Source organism: Canis lupus, chromosome 3 (assembly GCF_011100685.1).
Source record: "Canis lupus familiaris isolate Mischka breed German Shepherd chromosome 3, alternate assembly UU_Cfam_GSD_1.0, whole genome shotgun sequence".
NCBI lineage: Eukaryota > Metazoa > Chordata > Mammalia > Carnivora > Canidae > Canis > Canis lupus.
In genome coordinates this window covers 42,519,450-42,545,934 of record NC_049224.1, presented here as the reverse complement: position 1 = coordinate 42,545,934, position 26,485 = coordinate 42,519,450, and the positions used below count along the sequence as shown (strand labels likewise).

At 45.0% G+C, this 26,485-nt stretch overlaps 2 protein-coding genes across 3 annotated transcripts in view; one reads left to right on the top strand and one right to left on the bottom strand.

Moving 5' to 3' along the window:
• LOC608120 (protein FAM169B) overlaps window positions 1–6,529 on the bottom strand; it is an 87,573-nt gene extending 81,044 nt beyond the window's left edge. Inside the window, exon 1 of the mRNA XM_038532720.1 lies at window positions 6,445–6,529. Coding sequence (XP_038388648.1) covers window positions 6,445–6,475 — 31 coding nt within the window. The 5' untranslated portion in view covers window positions 6,476–6,529. The remainder of the gene's footprint in view (window positions 1–6,444) is intronic.
• A 4,728-nt stretch (window positions 6,530–11,257) lies between these two features.
• The window catches only part of PGPEP1L (pyroglutamyl-peptidase I like), a 58,524-nt gene continuing 43,296 nt past the window's right edge, over window positions 11,258–26,485 (top strand). Inside the window, exons 1-2 of one of the 2 annotated variants that reach the window (XM_038532722.1) lie at window positions 11,258–11,397; window positions 21,649–21,701. Coding sequence is in view for 1 of the 2 variants with exons in the window: in XM_038532721.1 (XP_038388649.1) it covers window positions 15,134–15,167; window positions 21,649–21,701 (87 nt within the window). In the remaining variant the exon portion in view is untranslated. Of the gene's footprint in view, window positions 11,398–15,081; window positions 15,168–21,648; window positions 21,702–26,485 lie in introns of those variants that run through there. The other variant, XM_038532721.1, reaches the window with a different exon arrangement.

The following is a 26,485-nucleotide window of genomic DNA, read 5'->3' as shown; positions in this document are numbered from 1 at the left end:
GATGCCTGCTTCACCCTCTGCCTGTGTCTCTGCCTCTCTCTCTCTCTGACTCTATGAATAAATAAATAAAATCTTAAAAAAAAAAATCCAAGCCAGTGCTGACCATATGAAACAAAATGTCTAACTGGAGGAAATTAAAAATCATAATAGAACAAAGGTGCTACATAACAATAGGACATAAACTGGGAAGGGGAAAATTGGAAGGGAAGCACTATAAGGCCTTTAGATGATTCTAGAGAAGGTTTAAAATTCATTCATTTCAGAATTAGAGTTAACATGCATATTATAATTACTAAATTAGCCCCCAAAAGAATAGAAACAGGGGTATCATATTTCAAAATAGGAAAGAGAAAAAAATAGAGTTAGGGCAAGTGTTGGGGCGAAGATCTCAATATAAAAGTAATGAAACAAGATGATTTGCTGATATCCATGTTTAGTTATTATGATTAAAAACAGATATTCATCAAGTAACTAGACTCTGCTTTAGCAGAAAGACATATTCTGTTTCATTACCCCCAAATATTTCTCAAATATTTTGTTTCTTCGCCCCAAATATTTCTTAATATTTTAATGTTTCTAGTCATGTAGTATGAAAAAACACAAAGCAATATCTTTCTTTCTACATACCTTAAAAAATTCATGATTGAACATATTTAGTTTTTGAATTCATTTCATTTCTCATTAGTATGAAAAAACAAAACGCAATACCTTTCCTTCTATATAGTTTTAAAACCTTTTTCCAAGATTTTTTTTTTTTTTTTTATCCATTTGAAAGAGACAGAGACAAAGAGAGCACGAGCAGGAGGAGAGGCAAAGGGAGAAGCAGACTCCCAGCTGAGCTGGGAACCCAATATGAGGCTCAATCCCAGGACCTAGAGATCATGACCTGAGCCAAAGGCAGATGCTTAACCATCTGAGCCACCCAGGTGCCACCCAAGATGTCCTAAGAGCCCAAATGTAGGCAATACACCTGCCTTACGGAAATCACTTGTTGGAAGACAGAAAGGTCAAAATGAACAGTGAATAACTCACTGTTTGGGCATTTTACTCCTCTACCTGCATACACACAGTCTGCAAAAATAATCCACGAAGTAGCAATCTAAGAGAAGAGATTTGGACAAGGGCAGCACTGCCAGAGGAAGCTTCATGCAATGGGGAAGTCTCCACAATATCAACTTCTCAAGCTCTTACCACTGAATGAAATATTCAGAGACTCCGATTAGGGTTAGTTTCAGCAAAATGCAATGAAGAAATGAACACAGCTTTCTCTCTCTCTTAATTGGATTCAAGAGTAGTGGTTAGCAACTTGGTTTCCAAGAAAAACACATTTATCTTAATTTCTGCAAGTGAAGGAAACCAAGCAGTCTAGAAGAGCTTTTGGGCCTCGGGAGCCCCAAGCACATGCAGCGATGGGAGCTCCCCCTCAACCCTTCCCTGAACCCCCCAGCCCTCACCTCAGCTGGGTCCCAGTGGTCCTGTGGCTGCCCTACTTTGAAAGAGCAAATAAGCACATGGAAAGGTTTCTATGCCTGGACAGACAATAGGGCCTGGGTTAAGCAGGAAATAAGGCAGCCGAGGCATGGGGAATGCAAAGGGTTTGATGTGATAGAGCTCCCCATGGGCCAGAGTGAGGTGGGGATGATGGCATGCCTGGACATCAACAGACAGTGGCCTTTAGATTTACACACTCTGTGTGCACCACTCTCACCCACCCTTCCCCACCCAAGCTTGCTGATCATGGGCCTTGGAAAAGAAACCCCACGAGAGGATGGGTGCATTAAAGGCATGAAATTTCCAAACCACAGCTGTTACATCCTAATGAGCCTTATTCAAAGGCCCCAGTCCTCAGATGCCACTGATAGTTTTAACTGCCACCGCCAGCCCCCTGCAATCCAGTAACCGGACTTTAAAAGCCACATGACACTGGAGGCATCTAACCAACAAATGTGCTTAAATTTTACCCTGAATTTTCTTTCCATACCACATGACACAGCAGAAAACAGAGTCATTGTCTACAATCCTCTGTTTGGCATTTCCCAAGGCTGAGCTGCAAATAAGAATGTCAGCAGAGGAACCAGGAGCCAACCGCCGTCAGGGACCCAGCTAAGGCCAGGCAGCTGGTCGGCAGAAGCAGACTACGGTTTCAAAGGTCAGAAAGACAACATCTCTGTGCCCACTAGCCTCCCACCACCCACCCCAAGTCCTGGCCACTCGATCATTCACTCCATCCTGCCAAGACACGGCCGAAGGAGGTCAGGACACCAGCCATATCTGGTCTGGCCTCATGCAGTGAGATCCCCACTGAATCAGCTCCCACTGTTTAGAAATAGAGGTGAGTAAGAACCACCTATAGCATGGATATTATATGGCGAGGAATCAGAACCAATGGTGGTGGCGCAGTGGTGGGTCACAGGAAAGGACCTGCTCAGGACCTGGGTCTCCCAGGACACGCAGGATCCTGGAAAGATATTCCAAGGGATGCACTGACCAGAGCGCTGTCCATGGGCACTCTGCCCCAGGGAAGGCAGGCCAGCCTGTACCACCCCACAGCCTGATACTCCCAACCTGCAGAAATTCCCCAGTAATCCTACAACCACACAACCACCAAAGGCTTTTACCAGCTCCTCGAGGGAAATGATTTTTCCATTCAAAGTTCATGTAGCTCGTGCTATGTGCCAGGTAAGAGCAGGGCACTAGAGAAGAAAGATCAATTAAGGTCCTGCCCTCAGAGAGATTAGGGTCTGGAAGGGTAGGAAGTAACTGACAAACCATGGCCTTGCTTCCTGATGAAGGGATGGGGACTTGCCAAGGGCCATGAAAGCACTTAGTGACAGCGACATGAGTCCGAGTGGCCACCCCAGCCCCCTGCCCACTGCCCCCAAAGAAGCCCTGCTTCCAGAAACTCAGACTTGCCACAACCACATACCTCTATGAGGACCCTTCTATATCTTGAACTAGAGAAGACCAAAATGGCTATTATAGATTTGATTTTTTTTTATTATTTTATGTTCATATGAAGAAATAGGCCCCTTAGGGACTGGTTTTGTGGATTATTTCCTTCCTGAGCCTGCACTCTTTTGGGGGGGAGAGGGGGCTCCACATCAAACATCACCATCATGACAGGTTTCTTTTTCTGGGGAGTGAGATACCACCACCACCCCCATGTGAATCTCAACCCTGCCACTTCCTAGCATGTGACCTTAGGCACACTACTTCTCCCTTGCCCTGACCCCCTTCTGAGCAGCCCCAGGTCTGTAACTACCTCAGCCTCTCTCATCACCAGACCCTGCCAGGGGCTCCTTTGTTTTCTGGTCTCTCCTCCTTTGAGTCCCAGTGTTTCATAATCTCAGACATTCACCCTCTTTGAGCCTTCAGGCTATGCCCTCAGCTCCTTTCCTCCTCCCATCTCCCTAGGTTGCACTCTCACCAGGCCTCTGGGATTCCTCAACGGAGCTCAGGGCTGAACTGGCCTTTCTAGATTCCTCCCACACTCCAGAGTTAGTGTTTCTGACTAGCTCTTCAGTATCTCCAACAAGAGTCATGTTCCTGAACAATCTAGAATCACCATCTAGATGGCTTCATGTTTTTCCCCTCCGAAAGTTGGTTCCTTCACTGGCATCACCACTGTACCTATTCCCCCGACCCAAGCTTCAGAGTCAACCCATCCTTTAGAGTCTTCCTTGCTTGCTAGATTTCCTATATAGCTATAAAGCTCTGTTTTATTAACAGTGCAAACTGTCCAACACCTAACTTCTCTTAACTGGAACACTAAACTGACTTTCTAAACGGAGATCATCAAACAGGCAATTCTCACAAACGCTTCAATTTGGGGTGTTAAACAGAAGGGATGGATGGGGGTAAAAGAAATGGCTCTCTCAGAAGGGACCCTAAGTTTTAGGCTGGGCCCAGCAATCGACTGTGATGAGCACAGGGTCTCTTATAACCCTTCCGAGGTACGTCAGTCCTTATCTTATACATGAGAGAAATTCAAGGTGAAGGATGAGAGGAGTACAGAACTAGACCACGTCTCACTTTCCTTTTCCTCTCCAGGATGCTCTAAGCTAAAATGACAGCAGCAGATGGTCTGCTGGAACCTAAGAAGGTCTCCAGCATCAGACAAATTAAAAACACATACAACACATACAAACTCAGAGAGTGAGAGAGAGGGAGGGAGGGAGAAAGAATGTGTGTGTGTGTGTGTGTGTGTGTGTGTGTGTGGCCCTGGGACATGTTTTGAATTACTGGGGGTAGCTCCAGAGCCCCACTGGATAGTATCCACCAAATGGACACCTCAATATTGAGGAGGCTCATCTAGATACAGAATACAACTCCCATCAGAATGTCACATGCCCTTTCCCTACATTTAGGGCTCAAGGGGGGACCGGGACAGAACCTTATCTGAAAGCCTAATTCTTAAGTTTAATGCTTCCTTGCTAAAGGAAAAAGGATTCCGACATAGACATGATTTGTTCAAGCCCTTTTTGGTAAGGAGCTATCAAAGCTCAGGCAATGGTTCAGCTATGCGAAACGCCAATCCATTAGAATCTAGCACATGTGGAAATGATTAATGTGTAACTGCCGTTTGTCCTCTGGTCCATCAGCAACCATGAAAGCCACAGCAAATGCTGAAAGAAATACAGGAAAATCTTAAAGTGTTTAAGCCAACTACACTTTTCCAGAAGATGAAATTACCATTACTTTTCCCACTAAGTGTACAAAGACTGGGTAAAACAGGCACAGCGCGAAGGGAAGAGTTGGGAGAAGTCTCCGACTCGGTACCACTCTGAGGAGGAGAGGAAGCGAGGAGGTATGGATTGAGCAACTCTGTGCCCACTCACTGAGTGTTGAAAATGAAGGAGATAGTTTTGTACAATAAGTCCCTAATTGGGCAAAATCTTTTCCATCTTGCAGATGTGTTAGATGAGGTCAGAAGAGCAGGTTACTTTTGTTTCTTGACCCAGTTCTCAAGCAACCTTGCAGCCGACTCCTTACCCAAAACCATGGGGACCAACTTTCCAGAAACGATCACAGGGGAATAAAGAAAATCAAAAAGCCAAACAGCATCGTCTCCCCCTTAAAAATGGGGAGAAACAAACCATTTCTCAGTCTCTAGACCAATGAACACTTTTTCAACAAGGAATGGAAAATTCATACAATTGGCTAGTGGCCACCTTCTCTCCTCAACTCACTGGAAATCGGGGGAAAACAACTCAGAGTCACAGCTTTTAAATGTAGGCCATTAAAAAAAAAACAAAAAATAAATAAATAAATAAATAAATAAATAAATAAATGTAGGCCATTGGGGATCCCTGGGTGGCGCAGCGGTTTGGCGCCTGCCTTTGGCCCAGGGCGCGATCCTCCCACGTCGGGCTCCCGGTGCATGGTGCCTGTTTGTGTCTCTGCCTCTCTCTCTCTCACTATCATAAATAAATAAAAATTTAAAAAAATAAAAAAAATAAATGTAGGCCATTAAAAAACAGTCTTTGCCGCTGTCGGCTAGCTACCAATAAAAGGCAGAAGAGCCTCCCCAAGATCGATTTTTTCCTTACAGAAATGGTGTGGCTGGAGAAAGCGTCCAGTCTGGGGTTTGACTGCACTGGGGGCAGGGCTGGTCATCCGTGGCCACGCGCCTGGTGGCCGGCCTGGACGTGGAGGGGACGAGAGAGGTCGAGGGGTACCGGCCAACCGGCCGCTCCAGCCACCGGTCCCGGGGGGAGGGGGGGGCGGGGAGATGCGGGGCAAAGGGCATTTTCTCGGCGTCCAACACCCCGACGCCAGCTCCCGAGCACCGCTTTGCGGATGCGTTCAACCTGCCTTCGGAGTCCGAAGCGGCGCCGTTTCGCCTCGTTCTCGGGACAGAAGGCAGGCAGGGCCCCTCCGTGGGCTCGCGGGAGGGAGGGGGCTCGGATGGGGAGGGGGGCGCCCTCAGAGCCAGAGTCCCCGCTGGCCTGGCGCCCGCGTGCCCGTCGCGCAAGGTGCCCGGGGACCACACGGGCCGTCCCGGGGGCGGGCGGGGCGCCGCTAGGACCCCGGCTCCGATGCTGCTTTCTCCCCCACCGTGCGGTGCCCATGTCACAGACGAGGCCACCGAGGCCAGCGAAGGCGGGGGGCTCGCCCAGCCCGGTCACGGGTCGGACGCCGGGGGGCCTGGAGATGCGCTGGGGGCGCGAGCCCTCGGGGACCAGCGCGCAGCGCCCTGCGCCCCGCACCCGCCCGCCCAGCGCGGGCCCCGCGGCGACAGGTGCGCGGCGAGTGGCGCCCTGGCGCCGAGTCCAGGGAAAGTTTCCCGGCCGCGGCGCGCTGTTTACGGTCGCGTTTTGCAGCGCGGGCCCCGAGCTCCCGGCCAGCCCAGCCATTGAAACCCGACACGCGGGGAGGGGCCACCGGGGCTGGGGCGAGGGAGGCGAGCGGACCCCGGGCCCCGCCGGCCGCGGCTCCCCTTACCTGCGGCTGCGCGAGCGGCCTCGGCCTCCATGCTCGGCTCCCGCGGCTCGCGGCCCTCCCGCGGGGCTGCCGCGTTTCCCCTCCCCGCCCCCGCCCCCGCGTGCCCCCCCCCCCGGGGCTGCCCCGGATCCCGGCTACCACCCCGGAGCCGCCCCGCCCCGCCCCGCCCCGCCCCGCCCCCTCCGCCTGCGGCCTGCGCCGCCTGCCAGCGACCTTGACGCCCCGCTGAGCAAAGCCAGCCCCACCCCTCCGAGGAGGTTATTCTTCGCAAGAGAAAACTATTTGCAGCGCACCCCATGGCCAATGCCCCTCTCCCGAGCCCCTTCTCGTTTCCTTCCGCTATTTCCATTTCTACGGACGAGAATCATTTATTTGCATTATTCCTTTTGGAAAATTTACACAGTTTTAAAATAACTCAAAGACCATGAATGGCACGCATAAGGCAGGAGGACATCCAATAACCTTTTCTGCCCATGTCAGATTTTTTCTGATGACTATAATGTGCCCATTTTGGCTGATAACTAATACTTTCATTTATTAAATGTTCGGGCTTGTACTCACTTGAAATGGCATAGTTCCATGACAGCCAGCTGTTTCCCTAGTGTTTCTTCTTCTTGGCGTGTTTCATGGTGTTTTTTAGAGGAGAGGTGTGGAGCAGGGGTGGTTTGAAAATGCCAATGGCCTTGGAAACCCAAAGGTTTGTGGTTAGTCAACTAACTAGCCTGCTATCTTTGGTTGCAACTCTGAAATTCATCCTTGTGGAAAACCACCTGATCTGCATCTTCAGTCCTTCTAGACCTGAGGGTCTGGAACTCACCTGCCTGCCTATCATCCCTCTACCCCAGCAACCAGCTGCTCTGGGAAGCCTCCCAACGGCACCTCCACTTGGCACCTCCACTTTCGGAGCAAGGGACTTGGGGTGGGCCACGGTATCCTCCTGAATGGGATAAAAACTGGCCCCAGTTTGGCTTCCATTGCGTATTGTAGAAATGTGCAGGTTAATGGAGACCAGAGCTGGAGGCTCTCCTTAGATTCAACCTGAGTCACTTCTTGGAAGTTTGAGATTTCATTTTCTACAGCAATAAAAATGAAATAGCTTTCAGAACACTTAATTTCTCCCATCACCTGTTCTTATTAAACACAGATTTGTTAGGCTCCTACTATGTGCTTTATCCCATTCCAGATTCTAGCAATTCAACAATGAACAGAATTAATAAAATCTTGCCTTTGGAAGCTACTATCTAGTGGGTAAAAGTGAACAGGAGATAGAACATAATAGTATGGTAAATACGGGCTAGGGGGAAAGAATAATAAAACAGAAAAAGGAAAGCAAAAACCTGAAGTAAATGAGGGAGCTAAGTATGTGGGAAGCAGAAATGCCAAAAGTGACAATAAGTGCAAAGGCCCTGGGGTGAGACCAAGTCTCTCTTTGGGGTCTGCGCACCTTTGTTGAACCCCTGATATGTGTGGGTGTTACTTAAGCTATTGGTACACACAACTAAAGGTTTATTAATCCCTGCTCTAAAGCAATACTTCTTGGGGTACCTGTATGGCTCGGTAGGTTAAGCATCTGCCTTCAGTTCAGGTCATGATCCCAGGGTCCTGGAATCGAGCCTTGTACCAGGCTCCCTGCTCTTCAGGGGTCTGCTTTTCCCTCTCCCACTGCCTGCCACCACCACCCCACCCCCTGCTTATCCTCTCTCTTTCTGTCAAATAAATAAATAAAATCTTCTTTAAAAATGAAGTAAAATAAAGCATATTCTTCAAAACCCTATTGCATTTTTTAAAATTGTTTGTATTGTTTTTTAAATTACATAATCCTGAAGCACGAGAGCAAGGTTCTCTTCTCACTGAGTCAAAAGAGTCAAAGAATGAATCTTGCAGACAAAGGAGAGTGGGTAAAGTGAGAGTGTTGTATTAAGCTACGATACAGAAAAAGCTCTCAGCAGTGAGAGGGGTCCAGACAGGGTTGCCAGTGTGGGTCTCCACCAACAGTCTTATTTAGAACTAACCAGGGAGCTTGTGGCCTTACCATTCTTGTGATGTCTTGGTTTCATTCAATAAGGACTAGTGATAGCATCTTTAATGGCTTACTTCTTCTTTGGGGTCTGGTTATTCTTTGTTGGTCGCAATGTGACTGCCATAAAAAAGACACACGTACACACAAACCCAACACCCAGGGCAGGATAGTCTGGTTTGTTCCCCTCTCTCTGGTTTCCTGATGCCTCAGCATTTCTGGGATTTCTCTGAGCCTGATCCCATAGCCCCCTACCTATTCCTCCCTACCTAACCCAGCCTGTCCCTTACTCAGTACTTGATACATGTTCCTTCAGAAAAAATATAGAGAATTCCCTGTTTCTCATTAAACTCCTCTTCCCAAAACTGGTATTTAGTCAAACACTCCCTCTTTTCCTTAGTAGTTTCTGGGTTTTCTGTCTCCCTTGGGTAGGCTGAAACTACCCCAAAATTAGAAAATAAATTCTTCTACATTTGCTTCCAGTATTTTTATTGTTTTGGCTTTTAGATCTGATCTCACTCCATCTAATGGTCCATTCTTTGTGCCATTACTATGAATTATTTTCTAAATCATATATTAATTCCCATATATATTATGCCTCTTCTTTAATGGACCATTTTTCCTATTTCTACTACAATACCACACTATCTTATGACCACAGCTTTATCATGTATTTGGACATCCAAGGAGGAAAAGCCCTTCCTTTTTTTTTTTTTTAATATTTTTTCTTTTTTAAGATTTTATTTATTCATGAGAGACAGAGAGAGAGACAGAGACAGAGACAGAGACACAGGCAGAGGGAGAAGCAGGCTCCATGCAGGGAGCCTGAGGAAAAGCCCGTCCTAATCAAACATTCAAACCAGGTACTTAAAGATATTGAGAGTTGACTCAGATTGCCTCTCACATTGAACGTCAATTACATATCATTAAAGTTTGGAGTCTTCCAATCAAAGGACTGAAGCACACATAGGTTGGGGCACCTGGGTGGCTCAGCGGTTGAGCATGTGCCTTGGCTCAGGGTGTGATCCTGGGGTCCTGGGATCAGGTTGCGCATCAGGTTCCCTGCAGGGAGCCTGCTTCTCCCTCTGCCTATGTCTCTGCCTCTCTCCCTCTGTGTCTCTCATGAATAAGTAAATAAAACCTTTAAACACACACACACACACACACACACACACACACACACACAACTGTTGTAGCCATTCCCAAGGTATTTGTGAAGTTGGAAACAAAAATCTGGTACTTAAACAAAAGCGCTAGCAAGCTACTGGATTTTAATAAGTAAACAAATTCCTCTTGTAGCAGTTGTTACTTTTCTGTCAAAGAGCTGTAGGCCTGAGGAAAAAAAAAGGAGAAAGAAAAAAGCAGATCAAGGCTTAGTAAAAATTGAAGGAAAGAATATAAGACAGAGAAAAGTACAAAATTTTTCTTCTATAAAATGTAGAGGAGATAGTACCTTGTGATGTATCATAGCAAACTTTTTTTTAATTTTTTAATTTTTATTTTTATTCATGATAGTCATAGAGAGAGGACAGAGAGGCAGAGACACAGGCAGAGGGAGAAGCAGGCTCCATGCAGGGAGCCCCACGCGGGACTCAATCCCGAGACTCCGGGATCGCGCCCTGGGCCAAAGGCAGGCGCTAAACCGCTGAGCCACCCAGGGATCCCCATAGCAAAGTATTTTAAAACACAAATTTTCAAGCTATTAAGTAATAATTCTTCGGTGACATTATAAAAACTAGTATCTTTCGGGCAGCCCAGGTGGCTCAGCGGTTTAGCACCGCCTGCAGCCCAGGGCGTGATCCTGGAGACCCGAAATCAAGTCTCACGTCAGGCTCCCTGCATGGAGCCTGCTTCTCCCTCTGCCTGTGTCTCTGCCTCTGTGTGTGTGTGTGTGTGTGTGTGTGTGTGTGTGTGTGTGTCTCATGAATAAATAAATAAAATATTAAAAAACTAGTATCTTTCTATACCAACTTCCTATGGAATATTGAACATAATCCCAACGTTGTAATAGTTTCTAATATACCAATTCTTTGTTTTAAAACAGTTTCAAATGGTTGTTTCAGAATATTATAAAAGTCTAAAATGTTCAGTTTTTAAATCAGTAAATGCCATGAGCATTTGAGAGCTATTCTTTGGTAGGTAAGTCAAAAACATGACTATGGTGTCAGAAACTTCCAAAAAGATGAAGGTCCTTAGGGTCCTTCCTTAAACGGGTGTTGGAATCAAATCTCACCTAGGAAACCAGCAATAGCACATCAACCCAAGGAAAAAATATCTATTACTAACTGCTTCAGTGAGCAAATCCACAGTAGTAAAAAACCATAAATACTATAATTCTGAACACAGAACCATTTGCCACATTCATTCATTCTGAATGCTCCTGGAATTTAACACCAGGTGAACTTAACAAAGAAGAGAAAGTAAAAAAAAAAAGTTTTTTTGATGGAATATTCTGAATCACTCAATCCTCATTTTGATGTTAACCAAATCTAGTTACTCATAGTTAACTATAAATTTGTTCCTATAGCCCATAAGTTCACTTGATCATCAACCATATCCTGTTTGCCTTGGGAAAAAAATTGGATTCTAGCCCAGGGCCTGGCAAATTACAGCCCACGGCCCCAACCCAGCCCCCCGCCTATTTTTTGTACAGCCTGTGAGCTGAAAATAGTTTTTACATTTGTGAATAGTTCAAAAAATCAAAAGAGGAATAATGGTTTGTGACACGTGGGCAGTACATGTATTCAAAATTCAGTTATTGGAACGTGACCACGCCCTTCATTTGCATATCATCCAGCTGCTTTGAAAGCTACTAAGGGGCTGAGTTGAACATTTGCAACAGAAACACTGTCGCCCCTAATGTTTATTTTGGAGCTTTTTAGAGTCTGTATTTTGGCCCCTTTTGAACTATTGAGCTGGAAAAGCAAAGGAATGGGGTGAGTGAGTCCCAAAGACTACCTTGGAAAAGTGACATTATTGGAGACTCAGTGCTTTGGCAAGAGGCAGTTGGCATAGGAGTTTTATATTTTATGGTAGACATAAGTAGCTGGGCTGGAAGCAGAGGTGTTTGACATAGAGGAAAGCTTATTACTATTATTATTATTATTTAATTGCAAGTGCATCTTGATGATTGATTGATTCTCCCTACCTCCCAAGAGGAATTTGACCAGGTTGATTAAATTTCATTTATGTCAAGTGTACAAAACGTGTTGTAAGAGCTGTTCATGTTAGAGACAAATAAACAAACCCTTTTAATCCTTTTTCTGGCTTAAACAGGAAGTCACAACTTGCCAATGAGAAATTTAAAACAAATCCCACAAAGTTTTATGTTTGGTTCAAAACTCGAAATATTTAGGTCTTGGGATATTATAATCTTGGCAGCCCACATTTGTCGTCCCTGGTGAGAACATGTGCGTACTGTTGCTTGCTCTTCGGTTCACTGAAAGGGGGTCACACCTTGCCCTCTTAATCCCAGAGTCAAACATGATTACAAATATTTTCCTCTTGGGAATCTAACTCCTAAGGAAGATCACTGTGCTTTTTTGTTGTTGTTGTTAAATAAAACATCTCTCTTTAGTTGCTTTATTCATTCTCAGGCTTACTGTGTTTCATGGGCCTAAAGATTGTGTTTGACATCAGCAATTGTTAGAGACCATTTGTTTTTACAATGGAAAAAGAAATAAAAGTGCAGATGTCAGACCTCAAAATCCATACTTCTCTGAATTGTTTTCATTTTAGAGAATGAGAATGTGTGGAGGTTTTTTTTCCGGGTGGGGTTGGTTGGATGAAATCAGAGACATGTCACTGTTGCTAAGTAAAAATATTTTACATCTTTCCCTTTCTTTTTTATTAATTGCACAATTAGGGGAAGTTTAGAACAGAAGAAAATAAGTGAATTATGGAAAAGTGAAAATTGCAGGATGCATTCCAGTTTAAGTTACAATAACAATGGCTTACATCAAACCCTGAAAAAAATAAACATAAAAGTTGCAGTGTCTTTATCAGAAAAGTAGCATCCTTGTTGGAGAAGGGGCCTCGTTGACAACTGGCAGTGTTTCAGTTTTTTTTTAAATATTTTATTTATTTATTCATGAGAGACACAGAGAGGCAGAGAAGCAGGCTAGGCTCCCTGTGGGGAACCTGATGTGGAACTGGACCCCAGGACCATGACCTGGGCCAAAGGCAGATGCTCAACCACTGAGCCACCCAGGTGTCCCAACAACTGGCAGTCTTAACAACAGTTGAGTCTGTTTTGAGGCGTGATAAGTTAACATTCGTAAACACAAGTTAGCTACACAGATCTCATTAGTTGGTGTTGATATCAGAGTTTGATTTAGCAGCAACCAATTTTACAAATGCCGGCCTTTCCAATGGCCTAATTTGTTTATGACTGTGATGGGCAAGTGAAACCGTTCCAACAGAAGGACTAGGTGACAGTGACCTAGAACCAGGGGTGCCATTTACTAAAATGAGGGGTTGACTCAAGATCAACAATGCCTGAGGGAGTATGAGAAACTGGGTAATTGCTTTCAAACTTGGATCTCAGTATTGTCTACTTTAATCTCAAAATAAGGTGTAATGCAATGCTCTCTGCATCCTCGCAAAACAAGGCCCCCCCTTTCCCCCTCTCCTGGCTTCCCAGAGCAGGCAGGGGAAGGCCACTGGAGGCAAATGCCACTTCCCACCCGTTCTCTGCTGGAAATGAGCCTGCAGCCCACACCAGAGGCCAATTAAAAGGAACGGTCGTTGGTTCGGCATCCTAGGAAGGCATCAGGTGGAGTCTAGGCCTTGGCAGTGATCCCAATTTAAGGGGATGGTTTGTTTTTTTCCATCAGGGGACCAATTAAGAAGATGGAATCACATGGTCACACCCTCTAATACGGGGCATACTGAACTGGGGAAATCAGTGTGACCCTGGAGGAGCTCTACTGGTTTCCCTGGGATGGAGCTTCTCGTGGCCATGCCCAGATGGGGGAAAAGAATGGTTTTGTGTCTCCTATTAGACAGCTTTCTTTCTTTTTTTTTTAATGATTTTATTTATTTATTGAGAGAGTGAGAGCAGGAGGAGGGGGAGAGGGAGAGGGAATCTCGAGCAGACTCCCCTTTGAGAGGGGAGCTCTGTGTGGGGCTTGATCTTACAACCTGAGATCATGACCTGAGCCAAAAGCAAGAGTCAGATTAAGCTTAAACAACTGAGCCACCCAGATGCCCCACCTCCTTTCAGACAGCTTTCTTAAAAAAACAAAGCTATTTTTAGCTAAAAAACTGTATGTATATATAAATATATATAACTATATAAAACTTTTCTATATAAAACTATATAAAAACCATATAGATGTGTGTATATATTTATATATACACATTCTGAAAGGTCAAGATGTTGCATAACATGGCTTCTTCAGTAGAGAAACTAGCCTCAAATGTTAGCTTTACTCTGACACAATTAGAAGGAAGAAGGATGTCTACAGAACTAGGTGGAATGCCACCACCGGCCAGTGGCTAACATTTAGTGATGTGTCATTGGTCAAGCACTGCATTAAGTGCTTGTGGCAGGCAGAATGTGGTGTGAGGAGGGCTCAGTCTGAGAAGCCAGCACAGACTTTGCTGGCAGTGTGAGCGACTGCCCCCACCAGGGTTGCTGAGGGTACTGAAAGGACAATGCCCAGGGCTAAGGAAGACTCCATATAACAAGGGGGTGCTATGAGCCTCTCCATTTCATAGAAAGGGGAGACAGGGCAGAGAAGTGAACTTGTCTGACCGCTCATAGCTTATAGGTGACAAGTACTTTCGATTTTTATGATTATTTTTTAAGATTATTTATTTATTCATAAGAGACACAGAGAGAGAGAGGCAGAGACATAGGCAGAGGGAGAACCAGGCCTTCCCACAGGGAGCCTGATGTGGGATTCGATCCCAGGACCCCGAAGTTAATGACCTGAGCAGAAGGCAGAGACTCAACTGCTGAGCCACCCAGGCATCCCGAAGACAGGTGCTTTCAATCAACACTTTTACCATAGTTTCATCTGTGGTTTTGGTTTTCTTTTTCCTTTTTTTAAACGTATTTTGCATAATCAATTTCAAGAGCAACCAAATTTCACTAAGTCATCATGGCCGCACAAAATGAGGGATCCAGGGGAAAGATTACTAAAGAGAGGAAGCGAGATCTGAACAGATTGTAGGGTCACTCACCAACCTGATTTGCCTGGGACTGTACGGGTTACAGCACATTTTAGTAGCCACCTGCCCAGCCCCCACCCTCAGCCCCATCCCAATCCCAGAAAACCCTGAGTCCCAGACAGAGACAGCTGATCACCAAACTCATACCCAGCCACAAACTGACCCAGACCCAAAGATCCAGAAAGTCCTTGATGGTGCTCTGACTTTCCATGTGTCTGTTACCCAAAGCCTCTGACTTCTGAACTGGCTATTTTTGCTTTGAAAGGGCATCGTCTAACCGCTCTACCCCCACCCCAGAGTCTTCAGCCTTTCTGGGGGCCTCCTGGCCAGACAAGGCTGAGTGCCCTTGATAGGAGCCTGAGGCTGCCAACCGCCAGGCGGGAGGGGCGCCTAGTGTTCCCAGGGCCCCAGATGGGCGGAGCCATGGCCATCTGACACCCCCCCACACACCCCCCCCACCCCGAGGCTCAGATACATGCTCCTCACTTGGGTTTCATGGATTCCCAGTCCAGCTGCGTGGTGGTGACTGGTAAGACTATTTTTCTGCTTTCCCGTTTGCTGCTACTTTTAGCGGTACCATGGAATGTGCACTTGCCTGATCGGGTCATATAAACAGTTCCCTCTGGCGGGGGGTGGGGGGAAGAGTGGCAACTGGTGGTGCCAGTAATTCCAGTTGGAAGCTACTTCTTGCTGTGCCCTATTGAAAAACAGGGGACAGAGAGGCTTTTCTGCTTCGGTTAGCTTTCCCCTGCAAATAACTCTCAGGTGGCACACACACAGGTGCCCACACGTGGCTCAGGCTCAGACCTTGTTGTTCCCCCAACTAGGGAGGAATCGTAGGCTGGGACCAGTGGGCCCATGTGGCATCCAGTGGGAGCTGGGGCTTCAGAAATAGGCCCTTCTCTCATGAATAAATAAATAAAATCTTTAAAAAAAAAAAAAAAAAGAAATAGGCCCTTATAGGGCTGGGATGGTGGTCCATGTACAATAACCACCCCCTATGGAGCACACAGCCCCCACAGCCAGACTGAAGAACTTTCAGCCCCTCAGAAAACCCTGAAGCTCCCCCGAGGGCCACCGATTGGAGACTCTGAACTCCAAAAGAGCAACTTGAAAGGCATGGTAGCCACCTACCCGCTCCTGCCTTTCACCAGCACAAACCAAATCAACTCCAGCCACCCCCAGTCAATGTCACAGCCAGTCCCTGAAGGGCTTCATTTCTTTACAAAGCTCCTTCTTTTTAGTTAGACACAGTTGACATATTTTTTATTTTTTTTTAAGATTTATTTATTTATGATAGACCTAGAGAGAGAGAGGCAGAGACAGGCAGGGGGAGAAGCAGGCTCCATGCCAGGAGCCTGACATGGGACTCGATCCCGGGACTCCAGGATCGCGCCCTGGGTCAAAGGCAGGCGCCAAACCGTTGAGCCACCCAGGGATCCCCCTATTTTTTAATTTTTTGAATTGTGTCAGATGAAGGAAACAGGAGACAAGGATTTCTGTGTACCTGGAAAATTGAAACATACCTATCTTTTTTTTTCACGCTATAATCAAATTCCTATTAACCTTCTGAGGAAAAGAAAATTCTTTTGAAAAACGTTTTTTCTCCCTTGTTCTCATTTGTGTAACTTTGGGTAGATATTGAATGGTTCAAAATAGTCTTGAATTGGTACGATAACTGTACCCCTGATCAATGCAACGTTTGTCACAGATGCCATCTGAATATTGAAGCCCCTTTGGCAAGTCTTCGACTCCCATTGACCCCTACCTCTGACCTGTTAGTTTGTGGTTTGCTGGCAAACTCTTAGATTGTTTGATCAAGTACCTGATAATCAGCCACGATTTGGGAGTGCCCACTGGCTTCCAGAGTGTGGCCTTCCTTTATTAGAAATGCTTTGAGCTGCCAGGGGTAGTCTTTTCATCTAATTGGATTTTTGTGTAAATCTGGCCAAGGCAATTGGCCTAAGAACTGCTGGGGGGAGGGGGAGGGCAAGGGCTCTGACAAACTGCCTTGGGTTCAAGGCATTTTGACAGCACCAACGAGAACAATGGGAGGCTGAGAAAACCTGCCTCCCTCCAAAGGGCTCCCTAGATTGCCAGAGAAGTTTCCTCCAGCCTTATGCAAATTTCACCGCAGAGAGCCTGCCAAGTTTAAAGTACACGGTTTGACCCTGCAAAACAAGAGCTTTAAACCTGTACTTGCTGAGCTGTTTTTCCTAACTAAAAACAGTTAACAGATGATCTGACTCTGTTGATCTGAATATGATCTAAAGCAGAATGTGATTATTTTGTGTGTATGTGTGCGGTGCTGCATTTTTAGTATGTCTACAATCATCCCAGGAGGTACCTGGTTTCTCAGTGATTTTTTTTCTGAATCTCAATCGTTTCTAAAACCTTTTTTTTTTTTTTAATTTGGCTGCTCCTATGGCAGCTACAGTCTCATTTATTCTATAGGAGTTAGTGGGTTTCGAGGGGACACCATTGGCTTCCTGGTGTCCGGGACATCTGTCCAAATTTCTGCATTCCCTGAGAAAGATTTTCCCATTGTGAGCCACACTTGTTAGTGGTTCCAGAAGTTCAGGAACTTCAGAGGCACAGTCCTCTCCAGAACTGGGCTCCTCCTCAAAAAGCCTGAGGTCCAGACAGTCCCTGACCTCCCCTACAGGGGCAGGGGTGCGGAGTGGCCCCATGAGTTCAGACCAAGGGCCACTCTGAAGGAGAGATGAAATAAGAGGTCCCATGGGTGTGGTCACTCCTACACCATCTTTGAGGCCCTGTGATGGTTAACTTCATGTGTCAACTTGACTGGGCCACCGTGTGTCTAAATATCTGAGTGAAAACAAGCTGCTTTCCCATCTCTACCTCCTGACCACCATTAATCTGTTCTTCATCTCTTTAATTATGTTCTTTTGCAAATATTGTATAAATGAATATATATCCTTTTGAGGTTGGCTTGTTTTCGCTCAGCATATTTCCTTTGAGGGTCATCCAAGTTGTACGTATCTATGGTTCCTTTTTTTTTTTAATTTTTATTTATTTATGATAGTTACAGAGAGAGAGAGAGAGGCAGAGACACAGGCAGAGGGAGAAGCAGGCTCCATGCACCGGGAGCCCGATGTGGGATTCGATCCCGGGTCTCCGGGATCACGCCCTGGGCCAAAGGCAGGCGCCAAACCGCTGCGCCACCCAGGGATCCCTCTATGGTTCCTTTTTAAAAAACATTTTAACAGCTTTATTGAGATAAAATTCATGTGTGGTATAATTCTTTTAAATAGGATAGTTTTCACATGTGGCTCAGTTGGTGGAGTATGTGACCTGTGATCTCAAGGTTGTGGGCTTGAGATGCATGTTGAGTGTAGAGATGACTTAAAAATAAAATCTTTTGGGGGCACCTGGGCAGCTCAGTGGTTGAGAATCTGCATTCAGCTCAGGTCATGATCCTGGGGTCCTAGGATCAAGTCCTGCATCAGGCTCCCTGCAGGGAGCCTGCTTCTCCCTCTGCCTATGTCTCTGCCTCTCTCTATGTGTCTCTCATGAATAAATAAATAAAATCTAAAAAGAAAAGAAAATCTTTAAAAAAAATAAAAATGAATAAAATGTATGGTTCAATGGCTTTTAGTATATTCATAAAGTTGTGCCTTCATCACACAATCAATTTTAGAACATTTGAATTACCCCAAAAGGAAACCCTATATCCCTTAGCTATCATTCCCTAATACCCCAGTGTAGGAAAGATATTAGGGTTCAGAGCTGATGACCAAGAAAGAATTCTTGAGACTTTGGTGCAGAAAGGTGGTTTTATTAAACTCTGGGGATAGGACCTGTAGGCAGAAAGAGCTGCGCCTGGGGTCAGGAAGAGTGGCCCATTATGTACTTTCAAGTTGGGAGGGAGTTGGAGAGAGTGTAAGTCTCTAAGAAATTTTGGAAGCAAAATTTCCAAGGTTTCCAAGGTCCTGGTTTCCAGGACCTTGATGGTGCTACCTACTGGTGGGAAAAGATCACTTATGATTGTCTAATAAAACCTTAGTCATGAGACTAGGTTCAGGTGTAGATGAGTGGGCCATATGTTTGGGGGATGGTTACCAACACATATCTTGGGAAGTAAAGATAAAGGATGCTTTCAAAGGAATTCTTATATGTTAAACTAGACTTACAGGGATGCCTGGGTGGCTCGGTGGTTGAGTGTCTGCCTTTGTCTCAGGCGGTGATCCCGAGGTCCTGGGATTGAGTCCCATGTCCGGTCCCCCACAGGGAACCTGCTTCTCTCTCTGCCTTTATCTCTGCCTCTCTCTGTGTCTCTCATGAGTAAATAAATAAAATCTTTTAAAAACTAAATTAAATTAAATTAAGTAGACTTACAGGATCCTGGCTAGTCGGGCCAAAATTGCCTTTTGCCATTAGCATTGAGGCAGCTGAGCTCCTAGAGGAATGTTACTCTGCCTGTTTTAAGGACTTGTGAATGGGCTATAGGTAGTAAGAAAATTTCATTTTTCTTTTGCCTTTGTTTACCACATCACCCCCCACCTACCCCCACACTCCAAATCCACTAACCACTAACCTACTGTCTCTCTCTCTAGATTGCCAATTCTGGATATATAATATGAATGGGGCCATACACCATGTGGTCCTTTGTGGCAGCTTCTTCCACTTAGCATAATATTTTCAAGGCTTCTCCATGGTGTATCATGTATTAGTACTTCATGTCCTTTTATTGACAAATAATATTCCATGGTATGGATCGCACCAGTTTGTTTACCCATTTATTAGCTGATGGTCACATTTGTGTTATTTCCACTTTTTTCTTTTCGAGGTGGTATTTCACAATCTGGAATTCTTGCTTTACCATTCACAGCTTGAAGAACCCTTGGAGAATTTCCAGCTTTGGGTTGTAACACATGAAGCGCTATGAACCTGTGTGGACAAGCTTCTGTGTGAAAACAAGTTTTCATTTCTCTGGGATAAATACCCAGGAGTGAATGTGGTGGGAAGTCCACACTCAGGTCTTTTCTTTTAAGATTGATTTATTTATGCTGAGAGAGAGAGGGAGAGAAAGAGGGAGGAAGTGAGAGCAAGTGTGCATGCCCATAAGCAGGGGAAGGGGCAAAGAGAATACCCAAGCAGACTCCTCGAGGAGAGGGAGCCTGACATGGGTCTCCATCCCATGACCCTAGGATCGTGACCTAAGCTGAAATCAAGAGTCAGATGCTGAACTGATTGAGCACCCCAGGTGCCCCTGCATTCAGTTTTAATAGGATCTGGCAAACTATTTCCCAGTGTGGCAGTACTGTTTTGCATTCCCACCAGCAATATGTCTAAGCCGGTTTCTCCTCATCCTTGTCAGCTTTTGGTGTTATTGGTATTTCTATTTTAGCCACTCTTTTAGTAGTGTGATGATATGTCCTTGTGTTTTAATTTGTGTTTCCCTGCTGGTGAGCGATGTCAGACATCCCCTGCTGTGCTTATTTGCTGTCTGTACATCACAGATCTTCTTCAGTGAAATGTCCCTTTGTGTGTTTTGCCAACTCTCTAATTGGTTTTTGGATTTGTTTTTCTTTTTTTTTTTTAATGTTGAGTTTTGAGGGTTCTTTTTTTTTCTTTTTTTAAAAAGATGTAATATTGGGATACCTGGGTGTATCCCAATCTCAGCAGTTGAGCTTCTGCTTCAACTCAAGGCGTGATCCTGGGGTTTAGGGTTGGAGTCCCGCATCGGGCTCCTCGCAGGAGCCTGCTTCTCCCTCTGCCTGTCTCTGCCTCTCTCTCTGTGTCTTTCATGAATAAATAAATAAAATCTTTAAAAAAACGATGTATTATTTATTGAGAGAGAGAGAATGAGCAGGGAAGAGGGGCAGAGGGAGAGGGAGAAGGAGACTCCTTGCTGAGCAGAGAGTCTGACCTGAGGCTCTATCCCAGGACCTGAGACCGTGACCTATGGGGAAGGCAAAGGCTTAACTGACTAAGCCACCCAGATGCCCCAGGGGTCTTTATATACCCTCGTACAAGGCCTTCATCAGATGTGTCATCTGCAACTATTTATACTGTCTGTAACTTTCTTTTCATTTTCTCAAAAGAGGTTTTTGTACAGCACAAGTACACTTCGATGAGGTCTAGTTTATTTATTTATTTTTTTGAGGTCTAGTTTATTAACATTTACTTTCATAGATGGTGGTGTGCTCTTGGTGTCAAGAACTCCTCACCTAGCAGTAGGTCTCAAGATTTTCTCCCTTTCTCCCCCGCTGAAAATTTTACAGTTTTACTTTGTTCATTGAAGGTCATGATCCACTTTGAGTTAATTGTGTACAATTAACTGAGTTGTAAGACCGAAGCTGAGGATTCATGTTTTTGCCTCTGGGTGTCCTGTTGTTCCGGGCCCGTTTGTTGAAAAGACCATCCTCCTCCATGGAACTTACTCTGCACCTCTCTTAGCAAAGGACTGGGCATATTCACATGGTGTCTTTCCAGGCTCTTAACAAAGCATACATTTAAACCAGATATTTGGGATCCCTGGGTGGCGCAGCGGTTTGGCGCCTGCCTTTGGCCCAGGGCGCGATCCTGGAGACCCAGGATCGAATCCCACATCAGGCTCCCGGTGCATGGAGCCTGCTTCTCCCTCTGCCTGTGTCTCTGCCTCTCTCTCTCTCTCTCTGTGACTATCATAAATAAGTAAAAATTAAAAAAAAATAAAATAAAAAAATAAACCAGATATTCGTATACTTTCTCAAGCCTTCCTAGTTCAGGGTTGGGTCAGCAGCAAAGTTCCTTTTTGGCTCCCCCATAATGCCTCCCATAGAGAATTATGAAAATGCTCCCAGATTGGCCAGGTTGCAGGCCTCCACAAGAAAGGACATGTGTGGAATCCCCCTCCCCTCCCCCACACAACACACCCCGGGGCCCACCATGACCCTGGGAGCAGCAGGTGGCTCCCAGGAGATTACAGGGAGCAGCCCAGGTGTAGAGACATCCTCCCTAAAACTAGGCCTGGCCTGAGCTAACCAGGGTCTCTTTGGTTTCAGGTTTTGGGCCGTTCCGGCAGCACCTGGTAAATTCCAGCTGGGAAGCAGTGAAGGTAAAGACCCAACAGGCCCAGAGCCCTTAGCTCAGGGCCCCACCAGTTCCTTCTGTGGCTCTGAGAAACCCAGTGTGTAAGGCCCCTTGGTAGCCAGATCCACATCAGAGGGGAGAGAACAAATACTCAAGAACCTGGGAGAAGGACTAGACTTTGGTCCTTGGGTTGTGACTCACCTGCCCCCAGGTGACCTTTCTGGCTATGAGGTAAAGAAGAGACTGTGGAGATATTCCTGAGAAGAATGGGGAGTGCCTGAAAGCAGGCTCTGCTTCCCCAAGAACTAGGTTCCTATGACCCCCACCTCTTCTGGCCCTGAGGCCTCAGGAAAGTCACTTCCCCCAGCCTCAGGGGTCTTATGCAAGAAATGGGCAGATAATAGAGCTGATGTTACAGAGCAGGAGTGAGACAAACATGTAAAGCAAGTAAGCATGGAAGTCCGTAAAAACAATTTTTTATAGTGCCTGGCACAGGCTAAGTGCTTAACCATGGTTCTCATTATAAAGGACACACTTTTATTTTTTTATTATTTAAATTCATTTTAATTAACATATAGTATATTATTAGTTTCAGAGGTAGAATTTTTTTCAGAGGTAGAATTTAATGATTCATCAGTTGCCTATTACACCCAGTGCTCATCCCATTACATGCCCTTAATGTCCATCACCCAGTTACCCCATCCCCCTACCCACCTCCCCTCCAGCAACCCTCAGTTTGTTTCTAGAGTTAAGAGTCTCTTTGGTTTGTCTCCCTCTCTGTTTTCAATTTATTTTATTTTTCCTCCTTTCCCCTATGTTCATCTGTTCTGTTTCTTAAATTCTACATATGAGTAATAAAGGTATGCCCCAATATCATATGACTTCACTCATAAGAGGACACACCTTTATTTTTAAGGAAGTAGTCAACTAGTAGAAAGCACGTCCTGGGACAGGATGAGGAGGGGTCACGGTCTCATCACAAGATGGGACCACCTCTCCTTGGAGCAAATGCCTCCTACCAGTCCCCATGTGGGTGTCACCTAGTGGCTTAGAACACAGCCAGCTGTTGATTTTCACTTGACTGTCAATTTCTTGCCTCTGTTGGATTAAGTCAAAGGTGGGGTCTTGTGTCTATTCTCAGGGTTTCCCAGTAGAGCTGAAAATGCCACAAAGCTACTTGAATCACGGGTTTGTAGCCACTGGGGATTGCTTTTCTAGACTGCACAGATGCAGTCAGGGAAACTTGAGACTCTTGAGTTAGAATTTGGATTATTTTGCTGTTGTTGTTTTTCAGCCAGAAAAAAAGCTCAGGGAACCCCAGACTTGCTGCCAAGCCTCACTGCTGTACACATCATACCAGAAAAGCCAGGTCAGGGCTTTTGTGAGCTCCCAGGTGTCTGAAGCCTTTTCCTCAAAAAACAGGGCTTTTTCTGCTGAATGCTGGATGGCCCTTAGTCCTTCTATGTCTCTATGCTGTCATGGAAAGGAAAGGAGGCAGGCTGCCTGAGTTTGCCTCTCAGCTCCAACAGCTACAAACTGTAGGACCCAAACAAAACAAGCCCCCAGTTTTTCTGTGCCTCCAGTTTCCTTATCTGCAAAGTGGAATGGTTGTCAGAACTATTGGAGTTAACAGAAAAGCCTTGGAATGGGAGGGGCACCTGGGTGGCTCAGTCAGTTAAGTGTCTGCCTTTGGCTCAGGTCATGATCTCCAAGTCCTGGGATTCCAGCCCCATGTCAGGCTCCTTCCAGACTCAGTGGGGAGTCTGCTTCTCCCTCTCCCTCTGCCCCTCCCCCCACTCATTCTCTTTCTCTCTCTCTAATAAATAAAATCTTAAAAAAAAAAAAAAAAGTGTGAGGAGCCTGATGTGGGACTTGATCCCTGTGAGGAGCCTGATGTGGGACTTGATCCCAAGACCCTGGGATCATGACCCAAGCCAGAGGCAGATGTTCAAACACTGAGCCACCCAGGTGCCCTAAATAAATAAAATCTTAAAACACCAACAAACAAAAAACCTTGAAATGGGGCAGGGTATACTGCTGGTGCTCACAGATATAATCCTTATTACCAGGAAGCTACTCTGTCAGCCAGTCTTCTCAGTTGTGGGCCTATAGATTCTGACTTTGGAGATTCACACAGGAAATAGAATGATGGAGAACATTATTTGAGTGACTCAAAATTGACCAATGAAGCCAGAGAAATAGGGCATAGACAGAAGCCACCTAGGGGCTTCCAGGCAGCAGAAGCAGGATGGCAAAAGCTAGGTGCTCTGAGGAGCCCTTCCCCTGTAGATAAACTAGATAGAACAGAACTTCTGTATGTTGCTGGGCATGCAATATGATGCTTCCTAGGAAAGCTCGCATACATGACATCATGCCCATGTTTATATCACACATGATTGGCTGCAGCCTGAAAGACTGACAGGTTAGCCTCCACACAAAAGGCAGGTGGGGGCAAACGCCATTATCAGCAGTCAGCAGTGAAGGTGGTAGAGATGAAACCAAGATACATAATGTAAGCTAGACCCTTGGAAAGGGATCCTGCAGTTTCTAGGACCCCAGCTCCCAGCAGAAGCATATGTGGCTTCTCCTGAAGATTTAAAACCTCAGATTTCCACAAATTAAGAGCAACTAAACATTAGTTTCCATTCAGATATCACCAAATACATAGAGAAATGAACAGCTTTGAGTAAAAATCAGCAGAAGCAAATTTAGAATCTCAAGAACATGAGATTTTAAATAATTCTGCTCGTTGTCATCATAAAATAGCATAACTGTGAAATATTTAAAGAAGATGGAATCACAAAAAAGAGACTTTCAGGAAAAAAAAGATTATCAAAAGATCAGATAAATTGCAAAAGGGAGTAATAGAGCTTATAGAAAGAATTGTTGAAGAATTCAACAGATATAAGGCAGTTTTGAATTATACTAAGTGAAAGATACCAGTCACAAAAGACAACGTTGTAGGATTCCATTTAAATGATGTCCAGATGAAGCAAATCTAGTGAGACATAAAGTAGGTTAGAGGTTGCTGAGGGTAGGTGAGGGGAAATTGGGGGAAATAGAGAATGACTATTGATGGGTACAAGGTTTCTTCAGGGGAGATGAAAAGATTCTAAAATTGATTGTGGTGATGGTTGCTCAACTCTGTGAATATGCTAAAAATCATTGAATTTTGGACTTAATTTTTTAAATTATAGACTTTAAATGGGCAAATTGTGAAATATCCATACAAATATACAGGTATATGGCAGTTTAGAGACAGATGAGGAGAAAATTAGTGAAGTAGAAGATAGATCTGAAGATATTATTCAAAGGGCAGCACAAAAAAAGGTGGACAAAGAAGTGAAAAAAGAAATTAAGAGTTATGGGTAATAAAATGAGATATTCTAACATATGGCTAATCAAAATTCCATGAGGAAAGACGAATGAGAATGGAAGAGAAGCAATGTTTGAATACAATGATTGAGAAAAGACATGATAATCAATCCAGAATTTTTGAAATATATGAATCCACTGAGATAAGAAAGAGATACAAAATATAGCAGGCAAAGACTAACAAAATCCACACCTATGCATACAGTAAAACCACAGAAAACCAAAGACAAAGAGATCTGAAAAGTTGCCAGAGAGAAAAGATGGGCCACCTGCAGAAATTGGCAATACAATGAGACCAAGAGTAAATTTCTCTAAAACAATAGTAAAAGCCAGAGAAGAGTGGAGTGATATCTTCAAAGTGCTGAGAAAAAAAAAATGTCAACCTGAAATTGTTTTTCAAGAACAAGAATGAAATAAAGATATTTTCATAAAAACAAGCACCAAGAGAAGCATCTGGCTGGCTCAGTCAGTATCTGAGTCTTGATTTCAGGGTCATGAGTTCAAGCCCCACATTGGGCACAGAGCCTATGCCTACTTAATTTTAAAAAAATAGTTATAATTTCAAAAAGTAAGCACCAGGAATTTACTACCAACAGGTATAACACAAAATGAATGTGTAAAGATGTGCTTTCTTTATTTATTTAAAAGATTTACTCATTTATTTTAGAGAGAGAGGACCCACGTGCATGCACTCATAGGCATGGAGGAGGGGTGAGGGAAAGGGAGAGAGAGACACACACACAAGCAGACTCCCCTCCAAGCATGGAGCCCAACGTTGGGCTTGATCACACAATTCTGAGATCATGACCTGAGCTGAATCCAAGAGTTGGATGCTCAACCAACTGAGCCACCCAAGTGTCCCAAAGGATGTCCTTTAGAAGAAAGGAAGATGGTTCTAGAAAGATAGTATGAGATGGAAGAAGGAAGAGGAGATAAAATCTTAAAGCAGCATTATTTGTAAATAATAATAGTACCAAATGGCTAATTTGTAGGTTTACAAACAAAGGATTGAACTAGGGGCACCTGGGCAGCTCAGTGGTTGAGCAACTGCCTCTGGCTCAGGTCGTGATCCCAGAGTCATGAGATAGAGTCCCTCATCAGGCTCCCTGAAGGGAGCCTCCTTCTCCCTCTGCCTATGTCTCTGTCTCTCTCATGAATAAATAAATAAAATCTTTAGAAAATAAAAAATAAGGGACGCCTGGGTTGTTCAGCGGTTGAACATCCGCCTTTGGGTCGAGGCATGATCCCAAGATCTGGGATCGAGTCCCACATTAGGCTCCCTGCATGGAGCCTGCTTCTCCCTCTGCCTGTGTCTCACCTTTCTCTCTGTGTGTCTCTGATGAATAAATAAATAAAATCTTTTAAAAAAATAATAAAAGATTGAATTAAAATATAGGACAATGAAAGTGTAGAAGTTGAGGGGTGATTGAAGGT